The sequence below is a fragment of the Taudactylus pleione genome, unplaced genomic scaffold (assembly GCF_031769625.1).
Source record: "Taudactylus pleione unplaced genomic scaffold, aTauple2 ptg000019l, whole genome shotgun sequence".
In the NCBI taxonomy this organism is placed as follows: domain Eukaryota; kingdom Metazoa; phylum Chordata; class Amphibia; order Anura; family Myobatrachidae; genus Taudactylus; species Taudactylus pleione.
The window spans coordinates 3,251,758-3,276,798 of record NW_028284421.1 but is presented as its reverse complement, the minus strand read 5'-3'; the positions used below and the strand labels follow the sequence as shown (position 1 = coordinate 3,276,798).

Genomic DNA, 25,041 nt, shown 5'->3' with positions numbered 1-25,041 from the left:
CTCCCAAATCTATATCTTCCCCATCTGCAGTGCAGCATGGTTTCACCAAGATGATCAGCTGAATCAGGCCCAGTGTTCCTTCTTCAAGTGACTCTACACCAGGGGCGTATCTATAATGGGTGCAGGGAGTTCGGGGAACACGGGCCCCGCACCGCACACCCTGCACCCATAATATTACTTACCTCTCCGGAGTCTCACGTCGGCGCGGAGGGCCAACGCTGTAAAACGACTTGAAAATGGCCGCGGCGGACATTTTCCCATCGTTTGCGCATGTGCAGTTCAGGAATAATGGCCGCCGCGGCCAGTTTCCTGGTGACCTGTGCATTCACTATAGACTATGGGCACACTCTATAACTCCGGCACTGGCCGCGCACAGCTCACTGCGCTTCCGGCCGGAGAGGAGGTGGCCCGTGTCGGAGACTGCACACTGGCCCCCTCCTCTCTAGAAACACCCCTGCTCCACACAAATACAGTAGGGTACCATCTGCCTATAATGCACATGCCAGAAGAATGAGTATTTTGAACATAAACAGCTAATAATATCCATGAGTTTGTGTCTTTTCTTTATGTATGATCCTGGAGCTCTCTATGCTAATAGAGACCTGCTGGGTGCTGTCCTTCCATCAGAGTGGGAGACACATGAAAAATAAGCTTGTATTTGTTTTTAGCATTCATATATTGTTCCTGTGTTTCAAAAGTATTGTACAGTATAATTATTATTGTATGCAAATTGCTGGCCTTGCACATTAAATGGTTTATTCAAAGCTGCATGTTAGTGCTGCATAGCCAATAGGGTTTGAGATGCAATTTTTTTTATGCTAGTAAATATACACAACAAATGCTTCTGATATGTTTATGATATGCACTTTTACTTTTGTTTTTTGCTTGCATGTTAGATATTTGTACAAACAGTGACGTATCTATAATGGGTGCAGTGTCTGTGGGGAACACGGGCCCCCGGGTCCAGGGGGGCCCCGCACCGCACACCCTGCACCCATATTATTTTAAACTCACCTGCCCGTGGTCCCGCATCGGGTGTCAGCGCTGCTCAGAACACCGGAAAATGGCCGCCGCGGCCATTTTTCCGGTGTTCTGCGCATGTGCAGCAGACTCTAGTGCCCAGAGTTTACTGCGCATGCACAGAACGCCGTAAAATGGCCACCGCTGCCATTTTCCCGGCGTTCTGCACATGCGCAGTAGACTCCTGGCACACACTAATGCCCGGAGTCTACTAATGCTCCGGTGGCTGGCCAACCACGTCAGTCGGCTGCCGGCAACCAGGGAGAGAGGAGGAGGCCCTGCACGGGGAGTGCACACGGGCCCCCTCCTCTCTTAAGACACCCCTGGGTACAAATGTGTTAAAGTGTGACAAATGCACATAAACAGAACAAATAGCATTATGAAAAAAGTGCCCCAAAGTAAGTAAAAACACAAAGGCTATGGACTCATTTGGAACAATGATGTTTGTGTCCCTAGTGTTTAAATGCTATTTAAATATATTTAATAAAATATGCAAAACAAATGATATGTCGGACCGATTTGATGTCACCTTCATCCTAATGAGGGTTGTTCTAGCATGTACAGGAGCAACGATAAATCTCTAGCGACCAGATATAATATATCGTTTAGTCGTTCACAAGATTGTAGTGTGTATACGCTCAATATTGCTTTTTCTGAGCTCAAAGAAAATCGTCAGTAAAGTCAGAGCGATCGCTGATCGCTCCAGTGTGTACTTAGCTTAATGATCAGTGAACTCTAAGGGGAATCATAACAATAAGTTTACTCCTACTAGAGTTTCAAATATGAGATATTGGGTAAACAGCTTTTTTTTTTTTTGTTATTAAAAATTTATGAGGTTTATTACAATTAAAATTTGATTGGATACAAATATATATTTTATGTAGTTTTATGTACAGATTACAAGCATGCTTATTCTACATGGATTTTGGTTGTTATTATTAGCCTTATTATAGCAGTCTGCTTAGAAAAGTAAACGGTGGGTCAGATGCAAACCTCAATAGGGAAGTAATTATACAGTGCTAATATTTACTTATATTTTGCTTACACATAGGATATATTTCTAGGAGTAAATGGGTCGATCTGACTTTCATTTTGAAGGTCGATTTAGCTCACCTCAAACTGACTGAAATCGAAAGTTCAAATCCCTCATTACTAATATTCTATTAGAGAAACTTTTCTCAAATTGAATTTGATTTGGGTCGGTTTTGAACAGTGATTTGCTTTTCGATTTGACATGTTCATGTACGAATCGAACGGCAAATCCCACTTCAAAACGAACTGCAAATCCCCGACAGCATAGAACTGCTTCATGCTTTCACTTTCAGCAGGAGCAGTTCGTTTTCACACAGATACATACAGACATCAGTGAGATGCCTGAATGCATCTGACTGTAACAAGCAGATAAAGAGTTAAGTGTTAAAAAAAAATTACGTAATTTTTTCCCTGTAATTCCAGAACCAGGATTGGTTCCCAGAGCCCAGTGCTGGTTGTATTATGTACAGTGGAACCCTACGTATTTTTTCCCCTGTACTAAACAACCAGGACTGGCTTTGCAAAGTCCGGGGCTGGTTCTGTTTTGGGGGGGGGTACCTCACGTAATTTTTTTTCTACATTTAACTCTTTATTTGCTTTTTACAGTCAGGTACATTCAGGCATCTCACTGATGTCTGCATGTATCTGTGTCAATCCGACCTGCTCATGCTCAAATTGAAAGCATGAAGCAAGTCTATTCATTTGGTGGTTTGAAGTTCGATTTTGTGTTCAATTTCAAATCGAATGATAGTAAATAAGGGATTTGTGTGTTGGTCTATGTAAAAGTACCGATGTTTTTTCAATGTTCGATTTGAGGTCGATTTGACTAAAAGTCGATTTGAAATTCGATTTTACATTCGATTTGGCCTTTAGTAAATACCCAAATGCAAAATTGAATACAAATCACTCAAAATGCAAAATCGAACCTTAGTAAATTTACCCCCTAGTCTAATTCTTATATTTTCTTTGATGGAAAGGCCTAGAAAAATATAATAGAAATTCTCTGAGGCATAAAATTGCAGGTCTTGTTATGCTTTCTGTACTCCGAAGACCTAGGACATATGACAGTATTACATGCTGCATGCTACACTACTGACTGGCAGCAATTCTCCATAGAATGGGAAACGGCCATCTCCTTTGTGCTCGGGACATATGCTGACTTTTATCTTCATTCATCTCATGGTAATCTGCCTAAAGCGGCTCACTAGCCAGTGATATTTACTTTTCCCAATCTTTGTATGTCATGGAAATGCAAATAAATGCCATGCAAGGCAACGCAAATGATTGGATTTCTCTGACATGAGACGTCCTACTTTCCTTGCTCTCTTTCATCACTGTGGGTTTCCAGGATCATTGGGGCTGATAATAATTCCTTCTTACAAGGTCCACTGTTCAATAAATTCCATTTCACACCATTACCACTCAATGCCCATGCTCAAAATAGGAGACTCATAGGGCATTTTATTGAGCTCTTGAGTGGCAGGACAGAAGAAAGAGACAACCAAATTAAACCCTTTTCATAGCTAATTGTCCTATAGATCTTGTTTTATTCTAACATAGGGGCATATTCAATAGGCACCTGCAAGGTTTATCCTGCAGGTGCAGGTTTTTTGCTATTCTATTAGGTACGTGGTTTTTTATTAAACACGTGTCAGGAGGTTTTTTCCACGCACCTCCTGAGCAAGCGTGATTTTTCCTAAAATCGTTGATTTTAGGTTAAATCACCGACACTTGCTCTGACACCCCCGCGGCACCCCCCCCCCGAGGACTAATTAAGCAATTGGAAGTATCCAATTAGCTTAACTAGTCCTTAATTACTTACCTCCAGCAGCGCTGTCTTCTTCATCCTGCGTCAGGAGCCGGCTCTTCTGCAGCAAAGCTTTGCTCGCAACTTATTATGCTATAATACTACATCTGTTTTATTATTACTTGAATTAATTTTAATCTTGATTTGTACACACTGCCCCATGCGACCTACCTGTTTTCAATATATTATCTATCACTCTTTGTCCTTATGATTCATTTATATCCATTATTGCTATTTGTAAGTGCACAGTACATTCCTTTCTCTGACGTAGTTAAATGCAATGTGGACCTCTGAATGCTGGGACAAAGGAAGGAAATATACGGGATCCCCCAAATAGTCCTAGCTGGAGGACATCTGAGAAGAATGAATGTGAAGACCTTTGTGTGGGCATCTTCCCTGACCCCTGGGTTACAGAACTAGTCTATTCAGAAGGGCTTGGCCACTGGTCAGTGAACCTTGACAGGCATTCCGGCTAACCATATAGGTCACAGGCTAGCAGCTTGAAATTGATTTGTGTAACTATCCAACTATCCAGCCTTGCATTATTGTGAGAGCAGCTTGTCAAGAGACACAACAGTTCTGTGGAGAGCCATTCATTTCCCAAAAATGGAGGAGAGGCATTATATGATTTAGTGGATTACTTTTGGGTCAGAAAGAGCCTCTCTGCTGCTGAGTTTTAATTTGGCTGCTTATCAAAGGGGGATTTAGACAAAAGCTAGAAAATGTTTACTAAAGGAGGCAGCAAACGATTGCAGCTCTATTAGGACAATAACATACTTTCCACTCTAGGACACCAAATACCCAACCAAGGCCTTAAGATGTTGCTTCTTTAGAGTTTAAAAAAGGCTGTCAAGTGGGGATTACTTTTTCCCAATACTCAATTGTTTCAGTGTCATATTTTCACTAAATTGGAAATTAAAGATTAACCTATGGATTGTAAACTTAGAAGCAGTGCCTTTGTTTGTTAATGCCCAGTCTTACTTAATGATTGTATTTGTGGTATATATGGCTGTAGGTTGTGGCCAGTTTCAGCTCTACCTCATGATTTGTAATGATATTTTTTCCTATTGGGCACTTGTACACGACTACTCTATCACGTCCATTTTGCTCATTTGAATATCAGTCGCACTGTTTTCATAACGCTGTTAATCTATACCTGTATCCAGTCAAAATGACTTACAACAATCATCATTTACAATCAGTGTGTTCATGGTGGATACTTCTTGCAGTTGGTAAATATGTATTCCCTTGTCCATCTGCCACTTATAGCATGTATTATTAGCCTTACCACACCATCCTTTTACACCGGGACATTCATGAATTACCCAGGTTCTGTGGCTGGCAGACTTCAAGCCTATATATCAACTGGTTTTAGTCAGCCATAGAACCTGTGTAATTCATGAGTGTCCAGATTTAAAGGTATAGTATGGTAAGCCTATGTATGAGATAACTGAGAGATTTACAGTAAATAGAATTAGACCAGCCTCTGACATTTATGCTGTCCATATATGTCACAATACTGCAGATGATATTAGAGTGTGTGGACTGGAAAGAGCCCTAATGTCATACAATAATTTAATTTAAATAAGATTTATATTGAGCACATTGCTAGTGACATGATCATCCTGTGTGTGGCTGGCAAAGAGCACTTTCAATATCATCAGTTCTTGTCTTTAAAATGACTCAGTACATTGAGGGCATACTTGCCAACTCTACCTAAATGTCAGGGAGACTCCCTGAAATATCAGCAATCTCCCTGACTGCACCTTATCCTCATGATGTAGCTGTTATATACTTGGAAATAAGTAAGATACATATATATATATATATATATATATATATATATACACACACACATACACACATACACACACACACACACAGTGTGTGTGTATATATATATTCAAATGGGATCATCAGTGCCATTTCCCTGCATTGGTTATAAGGCACAATGATGGATCAGTGTCTTTCATCAACAAGTAGATCTGAGCGACAACTGCTGCTTTGGGGCCTTTTTCCATTTGGATGGAATGCTGGCCGTACACGGGACGATTGATCACACGATTTGGGCAGTTTCTGCAGGTTGGACAGACCAATCATTTGAAAATAGTTGTATTTTGAGTCTTCTGCGACCCCGATGCGCGTTCCCTCCGTCGTCTAGTTGGATCGCAGATCAGATGGTTTTGCAGAGAGATCTCAACTGATCGTGTAAGAATTGACTCACATTACAATGGCAAACGCAGGATTTCTAGAGGGGGGTTTCCAAATGCTTGATTTTAGAGCGAATGTGGCCAGTCCATGAAGAGGGCAGAATTAATACTCAACCAGTTTTATTATGCGTCATGCAAAGTGTATTGTGTGTCATAATTCCAGCATATACAGGAGCAGAGATCACAGTAAGCCATTACATGCGGCAGTAGGCCATCCTTCCTGAGCTGGATGTTTTTTATTTTAGATGTGTGCACCATTCCAGACTATTGGAGCAAATCCGGAAGCCTGGAGGAGCAGCAGAAAAACCTAGCACTGCCCTGGACATATATGTACATATTGGGCTCTATAGCAGTGCATCCCTAATAGTGCATTTTTTCCAGGTCTCCTAGTGGGTGCACAGGTTATTTATTACAGTCTGATACATGTTAAAATTATTTCATTTGTGATACTGAGAAGAACATGCAACACTAGCAATTTTCTATTATATTACTATTTCTACTATGGTAATGTGTGACTAGGGAGGGGGGTTTCTAGGCAGATGGAACCCCCCCTTGCATTTGCCTATGCATTATGTGATGTGATTGATCAAATCGTATGGTCTTATGTGAAATAGTTGCATTTTAAATACAAATCGTCTTGTATCTGAAGGGAAGAATTTTCAAGGGAAATCGTAACAACTGATCTGACCAACTTTTGAATCTCACCGTTTATGGCCACCTTTTGTCAACTTTATGACACACCTCTCAGACGGAACAGTACATGTTCATTTTAGTGCTGTGCTCATAGATGTATTTTTTCACAATCTCCCTGAAATGCTTTTTTCAAAAGTAGGCAAGTATGATTGAGGGGCTTATGTATCAAGCTGTATTTTACATAAAATTATGCAAAAACTGCAGTTTCTGCATAATTTTATTAATTGTAGCTATGTACTAATTGCACATTGAAGGAGATTTCACAGAATTCTCCGGCAGAGTGCTAATTAGCACTGCAGATCGCAGTCACCATTATAATAAATGGGGACTACCGTCTCTGTCCTATGCCAAACTCCAAAAAGCAAAACTTTTTGGAGTTTGGCCCAGGCCTATGGAGGCTTAGGAGCAGGAGCCTCCAGTCGTCGTCGGTATCTGACACTGTGCACATGCAAAGTGTCAGCTTCCACAGGGGAAGTTTTTCACAAACTTCACTCCTGTGAAAGACTTCTACTAAATGCCGGAAATATAACTTACACGGACAACGGTTACCGCAACCTCTGTCCCTGAGAGTTTCCTTTTGTACATAACTTGGGATATTTTCATGAAAAGTGAAAATATCCCCAGCAATATGGATCTTTAATATATGCGGCAGTGCCACGATTATTAATCATAGGCCTCTTTATCTTTATTCTTAGTGAAGAATGGGTTCATGTTTATAACCATTGATCGTTACGGATTGTAGTTTACAACCGTTATTTTGCATTATCTGAGAATGGGTTAAAGTATTCAGCCGTTCTTCTCTAAACGATACTAATAACCATTTAAGTTTTTGAAATTACAGCCCCCTCTGTTGCTGCTTTCAGATCTACCCATTAACATCTCAGTCATGCTGTGTTAAAATGTAATTTAATTCCACAGCAGGGAAATAACTGGGCAAAACAAAGGCAGGTTGCCTGCACAGGACCTGAAATTTGCTAAGCCCTAACATACAGTACCTTAAGGAGTATCCCTCTGCTCCTGTCTATCTTCTGCTGAGTGGTCATCCTATTCCCCTTAGGCCTTTGCAAAGGTCATGTAATATTTTTAATAATTAAAGACCAAATGTTGTTGATTTCCCCATGATTTTGCATTTGTATATTCTGCGGCTAGTGTATGTTTATATCAGCATGTGTATTTATTAAACATAATGGCTACATGTGTACAAATTAAAATAAATATAATAAAACACATAATGAATTATTCATTTTTTTTAAGCCTACTTGCACATAAATTACGATTTATTTAACATTATCACACAGTGATTGTAAAAAAGGATAGTGGTGGCAGCATACTGCTGTCTCACATTACATAAATACAAAGGTATTGATCGTCGTACAGATCTGAATTTGAAGATGTGCTTCACTGAGGTCATTTTACCTGCTGGTAGCTTTAGGCTAGAATAGAAACATCAGTTTTTGTAAGCTTAGCTAGCTAGGTGTGGTGTTTATTTCACACCAGTGGTTTATTAGTCATTATGAGGTGTTGAGAGAGGTTCCTAGCTGCTAGACCCTCTGCACTAAAAATAATAAGCTTTAGGGGGTAGATCCCTCCAGTTAACTCCCTGCCTCTGTTTAAATGTGCATGCGAGCCTTCCATAGATGAAATATGACCTATATGTTTCTTTTACTCCACTCTTATAAACCGTGAATTGTTTTGAGATGGCTTATTCAAAGCATTATCGTGGATTTCCAACTGGCTCAGAGCCAAAGTGTCACACTGAGTCTTATGTGTAGACCTGCTGCCAATCACTGGTCGTATACTGTCAGGTCAATGTCCGTAGTGTATGGGCTTATGTAACAAATAAAGACAACTTGTAGATTGCAGAACCTAAACTTTGCTGTGTATTATCTGCGAATCATGCCTGTACAACTAGAGCTAGAATAAGATGAGACTTTCACTAGTTAGTATTGTTGCAATACTAGATGAATATCCTGGTCTACTACACAAGTGATTTGTTAAGTTAACTCCCTCTAATCCATTTCCTACCCTATTCTTTTGATAACGTATGTAATGAACCAGAACAAACAAAGTACTTAAAAGTGACGTCAGAATGGTACTATTTAAAATGGTTTTGGTAAAATCGGAAATTTACTTAGAAAAAGGTGCATACTGATGGGTAAAAAGGTGTTAGATGCAAACATTCAATATGGTATTTCTGAACTTTTCATACATGCGCGCTAGCAAAGCAACGCTCATTCGCGGGAACATCAGAACAGTGCCCATCTCTAAATCAGGCCCAGAGGCCAGAAAATATTTTTTGTCACCAGTTGGTGAAGGTTTAAAATGTGTCTATACTAAAATTCCTAGTTTAATCAGTGCATGAAAAGCAGGTGGTCCATTTATCTCTGGGTTTTAAATGAGCCCTCTTATTTATTTGCGTTGGCCAATCTCTTACTGGCATATTTTAAAATATTTAACTAGAGCCACTTACAATGAGAACTACTCTGGCTTTCCAGTATGTTAGTGTCAGTGTTCCATGCAGAGAGTTGTCTGTTAAACCAGTTACCAGTAACATTCTTTCCTTGATGTCCACATGGCAAGTGTGCTGGGGTCTAGATAAATGTCACTTTGATAAACTTTGTCTGGACATGTGTTAGGGAATCCTGGCTCAGAGCAAGACACTCTGCTGTATTCAACTGAACAAATAACATCATCTGGGCCCTTTGAAGTGTACAGAATTGTTATGTAAGGCTTTGTGCAAATTTGGCTCTTAGCTGTTTGCTTCAAAAACATATATTCTAGACAAGCTATCCATTTTTTTTTTTAATATCTTCATATTTCAACACACTTCCACAAGTACATAGCTTTGTCTCCCAAGATCCGTAGCATATGAAAGCTGGTTCTGGCAATTATTATTATTTATCTATTATTATAATGCATATGCTTATTATGTGCATGTAAAATGTACAATGCAACTTTTTCTCATATTGGCTCTAGTTTTTGGTATCTGGCAGTATAAAGGGCAGAATGTGTGTTTGACAATTATAGTAATACAGCGCTTTAAATAAGCTTTTGGAATGGAAAATGTATCATTTGTGGTACTAAATAAGCTTCAAAAACAATCAGTATCAGAAGCAACAGACACAGCAGGGTTTAATTTGTATCATTAAATTTGTAATATTTCTACCAGGACAAATATATACTCTCTTGGAGAGAGTTCTTTTTCATGTCATCAGGTCTTGTTGATGCAGCCAGTAGTGCAATAAGATTACTATGGGCCCTGAGCAGTATTTAAGATATGGGCCCATAGTCCTCATTCATCCAACAGCATCGTATGACTGTGCCACAAGGTGTGAAGCTCCTAAAAATTCTTCTCATAAACCCCAATGATTTGCAAAACCCTCATAATTCAAAACTATAGGTCTGTATAATGCAAAATAATAATGGATTTCTGCTCTTATTAGATCCATGGTGCATAGCACCAATGTAGTGGGCACTGACTGGGATTTCCTTATGGTTTGATTCGTAGGGCTAAATTTACTAAGTGGTGATTTTCAATGATTTTCAGGGGTTTTGCCCACAAGATTTAAAACCACTAATATTAAATGCAATGGTTTTGCATTCAGTATTATTGCAGTTTTACATCCCACTGGTAAAATTGCCAAAGTCAGCAGCTTTGAAAACCCAACACTTAGTAAATATAGGGGTCTATGTACTAAGCCTTGGAGAGAGATACCGCAAATGGAGATAATGTACCAACCAATCAGCTCCTAACTATCATTTTTCAAACACAGCCTGTAAAGTGACAGGAGCTGATTGGTTGGTACTTTATCTCCATCCACTTCATCTCTCTCCATGGCTTAGTATAGACCCTATAGTCCTGTCTTTCTTGCCATCTAACCATAAGGAAAGCAGAATGTAACTCCATCCAGTCTGCCATGGCAACAGGCAAATAAATATAGTGTTTTCCTTACTAGTATAACCCAGTTGGAGGAATATCGTGTTTGTGTTGCAAACAACACTTCAGTACCAGCAAATTGCATAGCTGTATACAAAAAAATGAAAGGTTAATAGGATGTGTTAACCACATGATGGGAAGGATTATCATTAGCTGTGGGAAAGACATATTTTATATACTTATATATTTGTCTAATATCTGCATATTTGATTGCTTATTAATACTACTTAGTCCTGCAAAAGACCTTTTTTTGGATTTTCATCAGTGTTTAGCCACTTACTAGAATTAATTCTTTATGGATTCATGGTAGCAAGCCATGGGAAAAGGTATGCATAGGATTAGGTATCAGAGCAAGAAGCCAATCACTTGGCAAAGTGCTCAAAAAAGCACCCCTGGCAAGAGGAAAATCTGTGTGCCCTTTAGCCCCTAAAAGCATGGTGGCCACACAAGATGAAGAGCTTTGAAGCTGTTTAATGTGGCTTGCTGCTCTCTTCTCTGTTCTGTTTCCTCCTCTGCTGAGAATTGTGAAGTGCCAAGGGTAGCTACTTGATAAATGTTTTACCATTTATTGTGCATTTCTCCGGCCACACACTGCAGTATGGCTGATAGATAATTTGAGAAGGGGAAACCCATCTGGGATGCTTTAAAAGTGAGAAGATCAAATCACACTTGCTAAGCTTGCAAAATCAAATACATTCTGTCAACAGCACTTGGAATAAATAAGAAAAAAGGACGCATAAAGCTCATGCTCTCTCTGCTAATTACAGTTACAAGTTAACCCATTATAAAGCACTAATACAAGTTGAAGCATTATAGAGCACTATGTAGCCATGTCTGTCAGTGCAGCACCTTGTAGCACTCGTCACTTTCTCAGAATGGAGGCATCTGTTCTGAGAATGAAGCCTTTCTATTCACTAGGAACCAGTAATATCACAGAGGCATGATATCTACAGAATTCATAAAAAGATAATAATAGATGACAACCTTATAATTATTAATTTGCTGTGTTATTATAATTATTAATTGTGGATGTACCAGCAAATATTTCACTGTGATATGAATAGCCCAGGAGTCAACAATTTCTGTTCTGCTTTCAGAGATACTCTGTGATGTGCCACCTGAACGGTGGTGAGGGCACTCTGTGGCAATTTTTTATCCTCAGACAACATAGAAGTGCACAAAGAAAATATTCCGTACCTAAAGCTGGCCATACACTGTGCGATATGCACCGTGCGACGCGATGGGGGATCCGACGTCCGACATATCGGGCGGTCCCCACACACGATGCGATCGGGTGGCCGACCGCCCTATATGCCGACTCCCCAATCCCCTACCTGTATAGCGCTGCATGGGATCACACATCGCACCCCCAGATCGACTGAACCTGCAGTAAGATCTGGGGGTGCGATGTACGACCCCAAGGGTGCGCGGTCTGTCCGATATCATGCCCATACACGGTACGATAGAGCAGCCAAATCGTACCAATCCATCGGATCGGCTGCTTTATCGCACCGTGTATGGTTTCTGTAATTTATATGATTGACATGTCCTGGATAAATAGGTATGGCTTGCAAAATAATGCAAAGCAGTGATGGGAGATAGAATACTACATATGACAAAGGATTCCTTTCTTACATAATCATTTGTTTTTGGGGTAAGCTTTTATTTAAATGTACAGTTGTATGGAATATAACAAATGCTTTATTTATAAGGCATTATAATAATAATCCACCAAGCTTCATACTGGCTATTAGTATAATCCATTTTTAAAACCAGAAAGTATGCTACCTTTTTAAATCAGGGCCCTAGAATGCTGCTAAAGATTAATTCTGTCCCATGGATTAGGTACTGTAATTGGCACTGCTGGGTTACGTCAGTAATTAGGTATGCCGATCTCCTGCTGATGCTGTTAATACACTCTATTTTATTTTTCTCAGAAAGCAACATAGATCACCAACTGTGTAGAAAGTCTGTCCTGTTGGTCATTACACAGTAATGCCTCTCTTTATTGTATATATTAAATCCATACTACGGTGACCATGTATAACTCTGATGCAAGTACATTAGAGTGGAATAAGGCACTGGGAAGCAGTGAAAATCCCAAATGACACGAATAGTGCGTTAAATTTGTGAGGATATAGTAGAGGATTATCATTATATGTATATAGGACCCACAAAATCCAGCCATGTAATGTTTCTGTTTCAATATTATAAAGTTAGGGCCCTGTTTCAAAAGTTTACACTCTACATGTAACTGTTCTTACCACAATGGCAAAAACAAAATATTACTGGAAAATTTCTTATGTTCAGTTTGTCTTAATCTTATTATTAATAGTTTACATGTTTATTTTTAAACAAGATCAATGTCTACATTTCTAAGTTCCTGGGTTTATCGGGTAGCTGAGACTTCAAGAGGAAGTAAGTAGTCAGGAGTAAATGGCCTGTGGTGCCGAGGATGCTTGCAGTACATATCAATAGTTGTCGGCCATTTTAAATCAGTTTACATATTTGCAACAGTTACTGTAGTGTTTTGACAGTTTTATATTCTGTTTTATAATTATTATTTGAACTGTTGCGTAACACTGGAATTTTGTAGTTGCTAGGTTGTGTTAGTTATTATTTGGTGTAGTTCTGTTCCTCAACATTTTGCTCTTTGTTCTTTGACCTTTTAATTACTACCATGTGGACAGGAGTGTTAAGCTGATCATTTGAAATGTTTTTCTCATGTAATGGCTGGTGGGCAGTTTGTAACATCCTGAACTTTAAAAGAAGTTGGTGATTGACAAAGCAAATGTGTATAAAGTTTTCAGATCTTTGAAACAATAGAACCTGGTGTAGGGTTCAGAAGAATTCTGAGTTCCATAAAGTGTAATTTGATTCAGAATTTATGCTTAGTGTCCAAAAACTTCAAACACAGAAATATCTTTCTTTTGATTCTGATGGATGTTTTTATTTCATACACATCTTGGCTCTTTTTTTTTTTTTAGTGTTGATGACTTATGCATTATAGTGCTGAAGCAGAGTTGAATGCAAGCATTTCACTTTGCACATGTAGCCAAGCGTGCGCAATTAGAGGCAATGCACAGTCGTATGCAAACTGAACACCGCTCCGCTTGTGACTCATGGGGGGCGTAGCTGGTCTGTAACTCGGCATTCTCCCATAGGCTAAGTTCAGAGAGGGAGTGTTGACAGAAGAGCAGGCTATGCTGGGGTGTGCTTATGCATAATTATGCCTGCTATCAGAAGGATGTTTTGCACCAGGAATAGGAGTGGTGCAATTAGGCACTGATAATGGCTATGAAACAAAGCGTATGATAGGGCAGTCCAGCCACAGAGATTTGCACATATCTGCATATGGGCAAATATACAGTTAGCACCATGCAGGAGCAATGCAAGAGAAATTACAGATGACTTGCATTCATCTATATTTTTTTTTTCCTTCTAAACAGTATTATTAGACATGAGTTATTTTGTTGCTACACACTGCTTTTGGGAAGCACATCCACGTCTTAAATTAACTTTAGATTTTGCACCAGTAAGAATTTGCATCCTTGTGGTTCTCCCCATTGAAGTCAATGGTGGGAGCCATTCATTGGCTGAGAGAGGCTGAGGCTCACCTCTCTCAGCCAATGAACGGTCAACACCGGCACTTCTAAGGAAAATGCCGCATCCGAGCCCTTCATTCAGGAGGTACTGTCCTTAGATGGTACTGAGTTTGTGGGTCGGGACTTTTCGGGTTTTTTATTTTCAGAAGACTGTGGATGCCTACATGGAGAAGAGGACTTGTGGTTCTACCAGCATGCAGGGAGGCTTGCTGGGACCTGTAGTCTACTGTTAAAGACAATGGCTCTGATTCAGAGCCGGACGCTTACTTATTTCCAAGTATATAACAGCTAATGAGGATAAGGTGCAATCAGGGAGATTGCTAGACTCTTCTGGGAGTCAGGGAGATTGCTGCTATTTCAGGGAGTCTCCCTGACATTTAGGGAGAGTTGGCAAGTATGCCCTCAATGTACTGAGTGCCTGATTCAGAGCCGGACGTTCTGACAGAGCGCTCGCTCTGAATCAGGGCCATCCTTCTTAATTTTTAGAGTGGCCTACTGGCCGCTCGTATAGCTGTGCCCACAGCTATAATGAGCGGCCAGGAAGATGGTCGCGATGGTCAAGACCATCGCGACCATCGGGCTTGCGACGAGACCCTTGTGGTAGGGTCTCGTTGCCGCAAGCCCTGGAGTGCTTTCGGCTCTATCAGAGCCGAGAGCACTCCCACTGACATCACTTGTGATGTCAGTGGGGCCGGCCCCAGACGGTAGGCATTCCCATGGGAACGCCTCCGTCTGGGCAGCCACGCCCCCGGCACGCCCACCAAAGGGGGCGTGCTGTCACTCACCATCGACAGCACGCCACCTTTGGTATGAGACCCGGAGCGACGGCTTGCCCGTTGCTATCCGGGTCTCGCGCATGCTCACGACGGAGTCGACTCCGTTGTGCGCATGCGCACTGGGCCAACATCGACCCGCTTGCGAGCGCTCAGCGCTTGCGAGTGGGTCTGAATCAGGCCCAATGTTTTCTCTTCTATTTTTACACACATTTTACACAATCAACCCGGCACCCACCGCTCAGGGGTGCCGGGGATAGACCCAGGCTATCAGCACATGCCTGGGGTGCCCTGGAGAGTAGGACCCCTTTATTGGGGGGGGGTCCCAACTAGTGGTCAGAGGTAATGCTTTGGCAGGGGGACCCAGTGAAAGGGTTTCCCTGGCTGTGGCACTACTCCCCTGATAGAAATAGCCAGGTGCTGCTTCTGGAAATTACAGGGGAACCCTACGCATTTTTTACTGTGTATTTCCAGAACAAGAGCCGTCTCAAAGCCCAGTGCTGGTTGCACTAAAATACAGGGGACCCCTACGTCTTTTATCCCCTGTATTTACACAACCAGGACTGGCTATGAAAACTCCGGGGCTGATTGTGCTTTTAAGGGGGGCCCCACATAATTTAAAAAAATATATATATTACTCTGCGAGCTTTTTACACAAAGATACATGCATGGATCTCACTGATGTATGCATGCATCTGCGTCAATCAGACCTGCTCATGATAAAAATGAAAGCATGAAGCAGGTCTATTCATTTTGGGATTTGAAGTTCGATTTTGAGTGGGATTTGGTGTTCGATTTGTACATGAGCATGCAACATCGAACATCAAATCCCTTCTTAAAATCGACTAAAATTGAATTTGATTTTAAAATCGAATGCAAAATCGAATTTTAGTAAATGAGGGATTTGCTATGGGGTTTTGCAGTTTGATTTCAATTCAATTCCCTCCCTTTCCCCATCAGACTCTGCACCTCTCGACGAGCTCTTAAGACCCACTACTTCATTAAAGTCTTCCAGCTCTCATCCTAACTTGCTGCTACATCTTCCTTCCTCCCCGCCTACCCCATCTGTGTCACGCCTGTTCGTCTGCCCCTCTCTTAAAGAATGTAAGGTCTTTCGAGCAGGGCCCTCTACCCTCTTGTGCCTCTCCCTACTGTAATTTAATTTATCTCTTACTCCCCACTAGGGCAACCAACACTCGGCTGCTTATGTGGGCGTAAAGGTCGCTAATATAGCAATGTTTATTATACATGTTTATGTCCTGCTTTGTATTGTATTGTAAGTCACTGGTTACTTATTTGTTTATGTACTTTGTAAGGTGCTGCGGAACACTTGTGGCGCCATATAAATAAATGATAATAAATGATAATAATAATTAAATTTCAGTCAATTTTATAGATTTGTAAACTTGAATACCAAATCGAACCTTAGTAAATTTACCCCCAGGAGCCTTGCAGCATAAGTCATTTATGGTGAATTGAAATAAAATGCTGGCAGTGTTCAGTTACAGTACATGGCTTATAATAATGGCCTATACTGCGCATACACCACAGGTGATTCAGGGTCGTACGCATCTCAGCCGCATCCCCACATGATGGGTGAGTGTAACTTGGTGGCAGCTGGGCAGTCGCACATGGGATAAGTGTCCTGAGCGGATATCGTGGGTGTGTAGGCAAAACTGCGGGCCAGAAAAGGAGAAGCATACGTACAATGGATAAAGCTAGTGTAAATACGTGGTGAGAGTGATGACGGCTGCTTTCTCATACAGATGGATAGGGGCGATGCAGCCAACTCTGAATACGGATGGAGAGGCACATTTATTATTGAATGCACAGTGTTGCCGACTTGTGTGCCATCCAGATTCAGCCTATTATAAGCCCATTATCTGTGTACAGTGTACACTGCCTAATACAGGCTGCAGTTTCCAGGTTTGGGAGGTTTTTTTACAGTCTTAAGCAGGGTACAGACTAGGTCGATGGGTCAGCCATTTGGCCAACCTATTTGATGATTGATAAGTGTATACACACTTACCAATTCGTCTGCCCGATGTGCCGGGCTTGACAGCTCAAATGGCTGGGAATTTATATTGCCCGCTCAGTTGAACTGTCAATCACCGCTGGGTCCCGCAGCATGTGTATGGGAGATCAGCGGGCCGCCCGTACACACCAGTAGATAGCCGATATCGGTACCAGACATATCCACTGTAGACACCCGGCGATGCACTATAGATACATTGCCCGTTCAATGAAACGGGAGATATATCAGTCAGAGTGTACCCAGCTTTACAATTAGTAGATAGCTATTAATGAGTAAACTGGGTTAAAGATCTCCTTTTAACAACTTTCCTTGTAAATTACAACAGATTGTATGTATAGTATTAGCCATTGTCTATTTTGTACTAAGATTTTTGGAGATATCGCTGGTATTCGAGGGTGGTCCTGGGCTGGTATATCCCATAAAGAAGTATCCTGAGTCCTAACAAATGTTCTTTTTCCCTACATTTTTACTACACATACTGTAGTTGTGTTGTTGCTCTGACCAGCTGTGAAATGTACTAGCTGTGTTGTATAGTTATTGCATATGAGAGCTGTATATGACATCCCCTCTGTCCTTACTCTGGATGGCAAGAGCATCACATTGAAGTGTGATGAATTTAATGTTACACTGTGTGAAGAGCTTGTGATGTTCATACCAGCAAAAGTATGTATTGTGAATGGCCAAAGTGTATACTGCTGTATACATATATCTCACAGCCGTGCTGAGAAAAGACTCCAAGTGGATAACACAGGGATGGAATCCCCACAAGGGATCTGTTTAGGTTTCTTTCTGTAGAAATCACTACTGGAGGTCAGTACTTAGTACTGAACATGTATATTGATAGCTCAGATTTTTAGGTGTGTTGTCACATTTTGTGTTGCAGTTACCAGGTCACTTTGGACATATATGGTAAACTGGCCACTTATGTCATTTTCACTCAAGGAAAATTGTTAAGTAATTAATAATTATAGAATCAATAAGGAAAAAATCATGAACTATCAGGATCAGAGGAAATGTAATGTAAATATGCTGCTGTTATCATTTGTTACCGCTAATATTCCTCAAAGCTCTTCTAGCTATGCATCCCTATAATGTAGCACCTGAGTCTGTACTACAGAAATAGCAACAAGTGTAAGGATCCAACGTCAAATCAGTTAGACCTCACATGTATGCAGCCTTTATACGGATCTCACTCGTACCTGCTTTTGCACAGGCAAGGTTTGGAATTGTATTTCTCTGATGGTTGTTGTGTTTGCTTGTCTTTCGAATTCGTCTTCATTCTTTACAATTTTATAACCTATCAACTTTATATTTGTTGCACTCAATTCTAATTTCTCCAACCCCACCACGTCAGCTTTGTTCTTCAAAACCTGTCGCTTAGGACTAAGTGGCTTGGCCAGATGCGGTGTGACTCTGCTAGCTATCTCAGCCTACTGGTTCTTTCCTATGAGCAAACAGCACTGTGACCGTAGGGATTAGCTAATCTCCTATAGTGGGTAGGTGGGTATACATTATCAGCGGACACACAATTGTAGTATCTGATACCTTTTTCCTTGGAGTCTTTAATCCCCCAAGGGATTGATAGGCATTATGGCTAAAAACACCAATTCAAAACACAGTGGAGCGCTAATTCCACTTGGTGATCTAATTGTTCACACAGCTGCTGACATATAGAGGAAACTGCCAGATTCCTCTCAACAATTGAAAATATACAAAAAGGATATGTCTGCGCTGATGTTCACAAAAAAAATATTAGAAATATTATTGAATATCAATTTATTTCACATATAACTAGAACTGCAGTTCCTAAAAGCATTGGATTCAACAATTATTTTACATATACTCAGATCATATCTGTACAATTGCCAATATGGCAAAAATGAAATGATTACATATGAAATTGACTGGTAAAAACAATTAGACAAACAAATGTTGTATTAATATCCCACTAATTGATGGGAAAAGACAAGCAGCAATTGATTTGATAAATTAATGCTATTAATCCCAAGATATACTAAAGGGATTCCTAATTGAACTCCTATTGGAGATTGGAAACAAATAGCCCAATGATGAAAGTTCCAATGTTATTGGATCCGCGGTGTCCGTAAAGTTTAAGGGACACAATAAGGTACATATATTAAATGTGATGATTATTCAAGCCGCTCACCCTCAGCTGATCCAGCCTAAGAAAGTCCGTCTGCTCCGGCAGAACACTGATTTCCAATGCTACAGACACACTGGATGTTACACTGTGGAATGTGTGCTGACCACAGTGATGTCTGGCTGTAAGCGCAATACTCACAGGGGAGCCGTCTGCTCCGACAAGTGCCTGACTCCCACTGGTGAGATGCAATGGGTGATGACTGGTAACCAGCTGATAGCGGCTGAAGGGGGTTCGTCTGCTCCGGCAGGCTCCCGACTCCCGCTAGTGAGAAGCACTGGATGGTATTAGGTGATACCGGCTGGAAGGGGGTCCGTCTGCTCCGGCAGGCTCCTGACTCCCGTTGATGGATAGGCAGTAGATTGTGACTGCTACCAGCTGAAAACGGCTGAAAAAGGTGCAAACAGGAACAGGTGCAGTCCTATCTTAGTTTCCCTTGACGCGTTTCTCCCCTCTCACAGGGGTTTTTTCAAAAGCTGAAAAAGGCGGGAGTCAGGAGCCTGCCGGAGCAGACGGACCCCCTTCCAGCCGGTATCACCTAATACCATCCAGTGCTTCTCACTAGCGGGAGTCGGGAGCCTGCCGGAGCAGACGAACCCCCTTCAGCCGCTATCAGCTGGTTACCAGTCATCACCCATTGCATCTCACCAGTGGGAGTCAGGCACTTGTCGGAGCAGACGGCTCCCCTGTGAGTATTGCGCTTACAGCCAGACATCACTGTGGTCAGTACACATTCCACGGTGTAACATCCAGTGTGTCTGTAGCATTGGAAATCAGTGTTCTGCCGGAGCAGACGGACTTTCTTAGGCTGGATCAGCTGAGGGTGAGCGGCTTGAATAATCATCACATTTAATATATGTACCTTATTGTGTCCCTTAAACTTTACGGACACCGCGGATCCAATAACATTGGAACTTTCATCATTGGGCTATTTGTTTCCAATCTCCAATAGGAGTTCAATTAGGAATCCCTTTTGTATTTCTTGGGATTAATAGCATTAATTTATCAAATCAATTGCTGCTTGTCTTTTCCCATCAATTGGTGGGATATTAATACAACATTTGTTTGTCTAATTGTTTTTACCAGTCAATTTCATATGTAATCATTTCATTATTGCCATATTGGCAATTGTACAGATATGATCTGAGTATATGTAAAATAATTGTTGAATCCAATGCTTTTAGGAACTGCAGTTCTAGTTATATGTGAAATAAATTGATATTCAATAATATTTCTAATATTTTTTTTGTGAACATCAGCGCAGACATATCCTTTTTGTATATTATGGCTAAAAACTACAACTTCCTGAACACACTGGATAGTAATAAACACTGACAGCTGAGTTGGTTTGTAAACCACAAACTGAATTAGTATGTTGATGGAATGAGGGATATCACGAAAATAAAATATACCATACATCTATTTTACAGGTTTGAAAGTAGGGACGTAGAGCTCAATATTTAGATATTTGGCAGACCCCCACCCTTGTATATATTTATATACAAGGATTATATTACAAGTGCTCTTAACTTAAAAGAACAACTAATGTACAGAAATAAGGAAGATATAATGGGCCTAATTCAGAGATGTACGCAATACTGATCTTTACACAGATCAAGCGGGGTTTTTTTGCCATTGTGCATTCGCGGTGTTCTCGATTACGGATGCACAATGGAATACATCGCATAGTGATTGACAGGTAGTCAGCATTTGGAGGTGGCGGTCAGAAAAACGCAGGCGTGTCTATCCGTTTGAACGCCATTACATGGGCGTGTATAAATTAGCCACTACGATTGCATACGCAACATGAGAGTCCCCTGCGTGAGAGCAGAGCTGACGAGTCTGCGGCTGGTCAGACCTTCCGCAAGGGTAAGATGGCCTCTCGATGTGCGTCGATGTTACTGATATTTACGCAGGTATGCATCGTCGCACACAGGTAAGAAGGTGGGCGTCTTTATACTCGGGTGATTTTTGCAAACATTAGCATATTATTGCAGCTGCGTTGCATACGAAAACGCAACTGCGATCGCATTAACGTTACATTAGCATCCATCTCTGAATCAGACCCAATGTTTGTAATAGGAGTTTCAAGTTGGAATCACTTAGAGTATAAAGTATGTTGCAATAAAGTAAGACATGGTCATTTCACTATAATACATAAAAGAAAGCTTAAACGAGACATTGGGTAGAGAGAGTCCTGCTCATTACATCTTACAACCTAAAGGAAGAGAGCCATGCTGATACAATGAGGCTAGTGTGGCCCAGACTGGAGATTATACCTGTATCTGGTAGTATGAGTGCCAGATGGGGGAAGTGTAGACTATAGATATGTAAAGGTTTGATGAATAGAAAGGTTTATTGCCACCATTTGATGTCGTGTAGTTTGGTTGCAATGTGGCAGAATACTCAGGAGACTGATGATGCGACAGTCAATTTAAGGACAGCTTGTGTATATTGGCTGTGATCTGGACGTTGGTGGACAAACTTACATCTAGATTTTGGTCACAGCTTTGCACTGGATAGAGGAAGCACAGGTGCTATGAGCAGGATTACAGAAGACTTGGGCTGGGTAGTATAACACAATAGGTTGCGTTGTTTTTGCCAGGTCATAAAGCTGAGAAGTACCAACGTACTAAAAGAAAGGGGTGAACTTCTCATAAAAAGGCAATTACATTTATGGTGTTGTGAAGGGGGTTGTTTTCACGAACAACACAACCCTCTGTACGACTTTGATGTGGGGCTTTTTTATGGCTCATTCACCCCATCACCACATTGCTTTTACAGTTTGGGTTTTAAATTGACATTAGCACTGATTCATAAGGTGCAATAAAGGATTGTAAAGCTACAAAGACACAATTATTCTGGAAATTACATTTCAGATGGGGACAATGAGCTCACAATTCTAAGATTAATTTTAAAAAATGGAAGAAAAAGACTAATTTTGAAAACTAATACTGCAACATTACATATTGTGCCTATATCGCTGTGTACTAATCACAAACGCTAATTACCAGTCTGTTGATCATCTGATACTTTGGTTTAAATAGCAATTATAAAGGACACATGACGATTAGGATATAAATTCTTAGAAAGCACATTTCAAACATGAAAGAAATCCTGCATAATAAATGCAATACATTAATAGGTACATTTGTATTCTTCTATTGTTTTAATCTTCATTATATTAGGTATCAGCTTATTGGGATGATATTGCACTTATTTTAGATTGGATAAGAATGATTTGTCGTGCTTCTTTTTCTTATTTGATCTGTGACTGCTTGTACAGTAAAGGTAGTTGGGATTTGCTATAAGATGGACAAAATATATTTTTCTTTAAATCAGAAAAGAAGCTAAGATACTATTCTCTACGGCCATTTAGATCAATTGTGAACTAGGAAACCGTTTTGTAACGTCAGTGTCAAGTAGGAATTGAAAGCTTTACTGCCTTGTTTCTGCCCGAAGATAGGATTTAATTTGTTTCTTTATCCATTGTCGGGAATATCCATCGCTCAGGAACTGCAGCAATATATGTATGGTATAAATACAACACACGTGACATATAAAATATTTCCCCATAGAGATGAAGTCCTAATACTCCTGAACAATAAGGACTGCCTGTAATAATGTGATTGTGCAGAGTGTTTGTCAATTATCATGGGATCTTAACATTATGGACTATTCAACTTTCACCCCCAGGGTATTCTCTATTCTACATGATACACTAATTAGTATTTCTAACCAGTCACAATTCCATCACCGTGAAGTCAGGATCCAACTTGTGTAGGTCAGATAATACATCCAGAGCTGACCAAACTCGGCATTTTCACAGTACAATCAATAAATCTTTTTAATCTGGATACTGGTGGGAGTGAGCCTGTTATAAATCTTTAGGCAGGCCTAATGAAGTTATAGAAACAATCAGCAATAAACTAAATTCCATGTAGACATTATGTGGTCAGTGAACACTTTATTATGTAATTGAATATTACTATTGTGGTTTTGTTTCATTGATTCAGTGTGTGCCTTGTACATAAACTGTGGGTTTTTTTTATATTTCAGGTATGTCTGCCTTTGAAGAGCAACCACTTTCAATAGAGGTCCAGGAGGGGGGAGTGGCCCGATTCTCCTGCAAAATAAACGCAAACCCTTCAGCTGTCATTACTTGGGAAGTAAACCGCACAGCTCTGCCTCTTGCCATGGACAGGTAAGACGAATTTACATAAAAATATAAGTGACACAGTGCGAGATGAATTATACTGAAAAATGCAGTCAAACCGCAGAAAATGACATTTTCGGAGGTTTGACCACAATCACCGTATATGCACCAAGCTTTCCAAAGCATGCTCCTGATAGGCAGATGACATTGCCTAATAGAAGTCTATGGGCTTCTTATCTGAGACTTCCCTGAGAAGGATCAAATAGGATACTTCCCAGGGTCTCCCATGAATTGCGCATGTACTGGCCGATGGCCACGCATGCGCAGAAGGACTCCCGGGTCATAAATGCAACCCACCATTAGTAGAACTGTTATGGGTGAGATATCTGAAATTGATGATAGTTTGGTTTGTTGTACATATAAATGAGGTAGTACCAGTATGTACCATATTGAGAAACTGGGTGCGTATAATTGATTTGATTTACTTTTCATTTAACTTTTTTTTTAATATGTATTTTTCCAACCTGAACTTTACAAACACATTTTACACAGAATTAAGCGTGTTGGTTTTATTTGTCACTAATTTAGAGCATATTATTATTTATTATAATAGATTTATTAGGCAGCACATTGCTCCACAGTGCCGGGTAGTGGGGAGGAACAGGACATACATAAAACAGGGACATACAGACAAAATAAATGCAGATATGAAAACAAAGTGTGGGAATGATCCTGCTCATAGGAGAGCATACATTCTAAGAGGAGGGCAGAGCTGAAACAAGAGGAGCAAGTGAGGTCCAGAGTGGAGATTCTGACAGTTGTGAGAGTGCATTTGTGTGGGTACTTTTGGTCAACGATGGGTAAACTCCAGTAAATAGATGGGTTTTCGGAGAGTATTTAAGGTTTTTAAGGCTGTGGTCGGGTGTGGTAAGGAAATTCATAAGTGTGTAGCAGCTTGGGAGTAGGATGTGGTTACCAGAGGTAAGGAAAGACACAGGCCAGAGGTAGATCTAAGGGAGAGTATTTTGAGATGAGATTTGAGATGTAGAAAGTGGTGGTGGTGTTGAGGGCTTTGTAGGTATGTGTAAGTAACAGTTCAGTCTGTGGCACTTAAGATGTATTGGAACAAGGATAAATGGATGCCAGGTAGCAGGAGGTTGCAGTAGTCAAAGCAGGAGATGATGAGAGAGCGGACAAGTTTTGGTTGCATCTTGGGTAAGAGAAGGCTCTATTCTGATGATATTTCTCAGGTAGCACATTAAGAATATCATTATTTATACATATTATTTTTCTGTTGTTATTTATAGGATTACTGTTCTACCAAAAGGGGTTCTTCAGATCTATGGTGTCACTAAGAAGGATGCGGGAAATTACAGATGCGTAGCCACTACAATATCAAATAGACGGAAAAGTGCTAATGCCATGTTGACTGTTGTACAAGGTATGTGTTTCAACCACTCCATAATGGAGAACACATTTCCTGACAGCTTATCTGCTGGTTGTCTGGATAATGAAGTTTACTGCAATTTACCAACCATAGTAATTGGAAGTAGCAAGGTACATTATGCACCCATGTTATGATACTGTTATGAAAACAAGCTGCTAGAAAACC

At 40.6% G+C, this 25,041-nt stretch overlaps 1 protein-coding gene across 1 annotated transcript in view; it reads left to right on the top strand.

The window, feature by feature from the left end:
* Positions 1 to 25,041, top strand: part of PRTG (protogenin) — a 114,972-nt gene that overhangs the window by 20,470 nt on the left and 69,461 nt on the right. The window contains exons 3-4 of the mRNA XM_088443075.1: positions 23,333 to 23,477; positions 24,737 to 24,870. Of these exons, the coding sequence (XP_088299201.1) occupies positions 23,333 to 23,477; positions 24,737 to 24,870 (279 nt within the window). The remainder of the gene's footprint in view (positions 1 to 23,332; positions 23,478 to 24,736; positions 24,871 to 25,041) is intronic.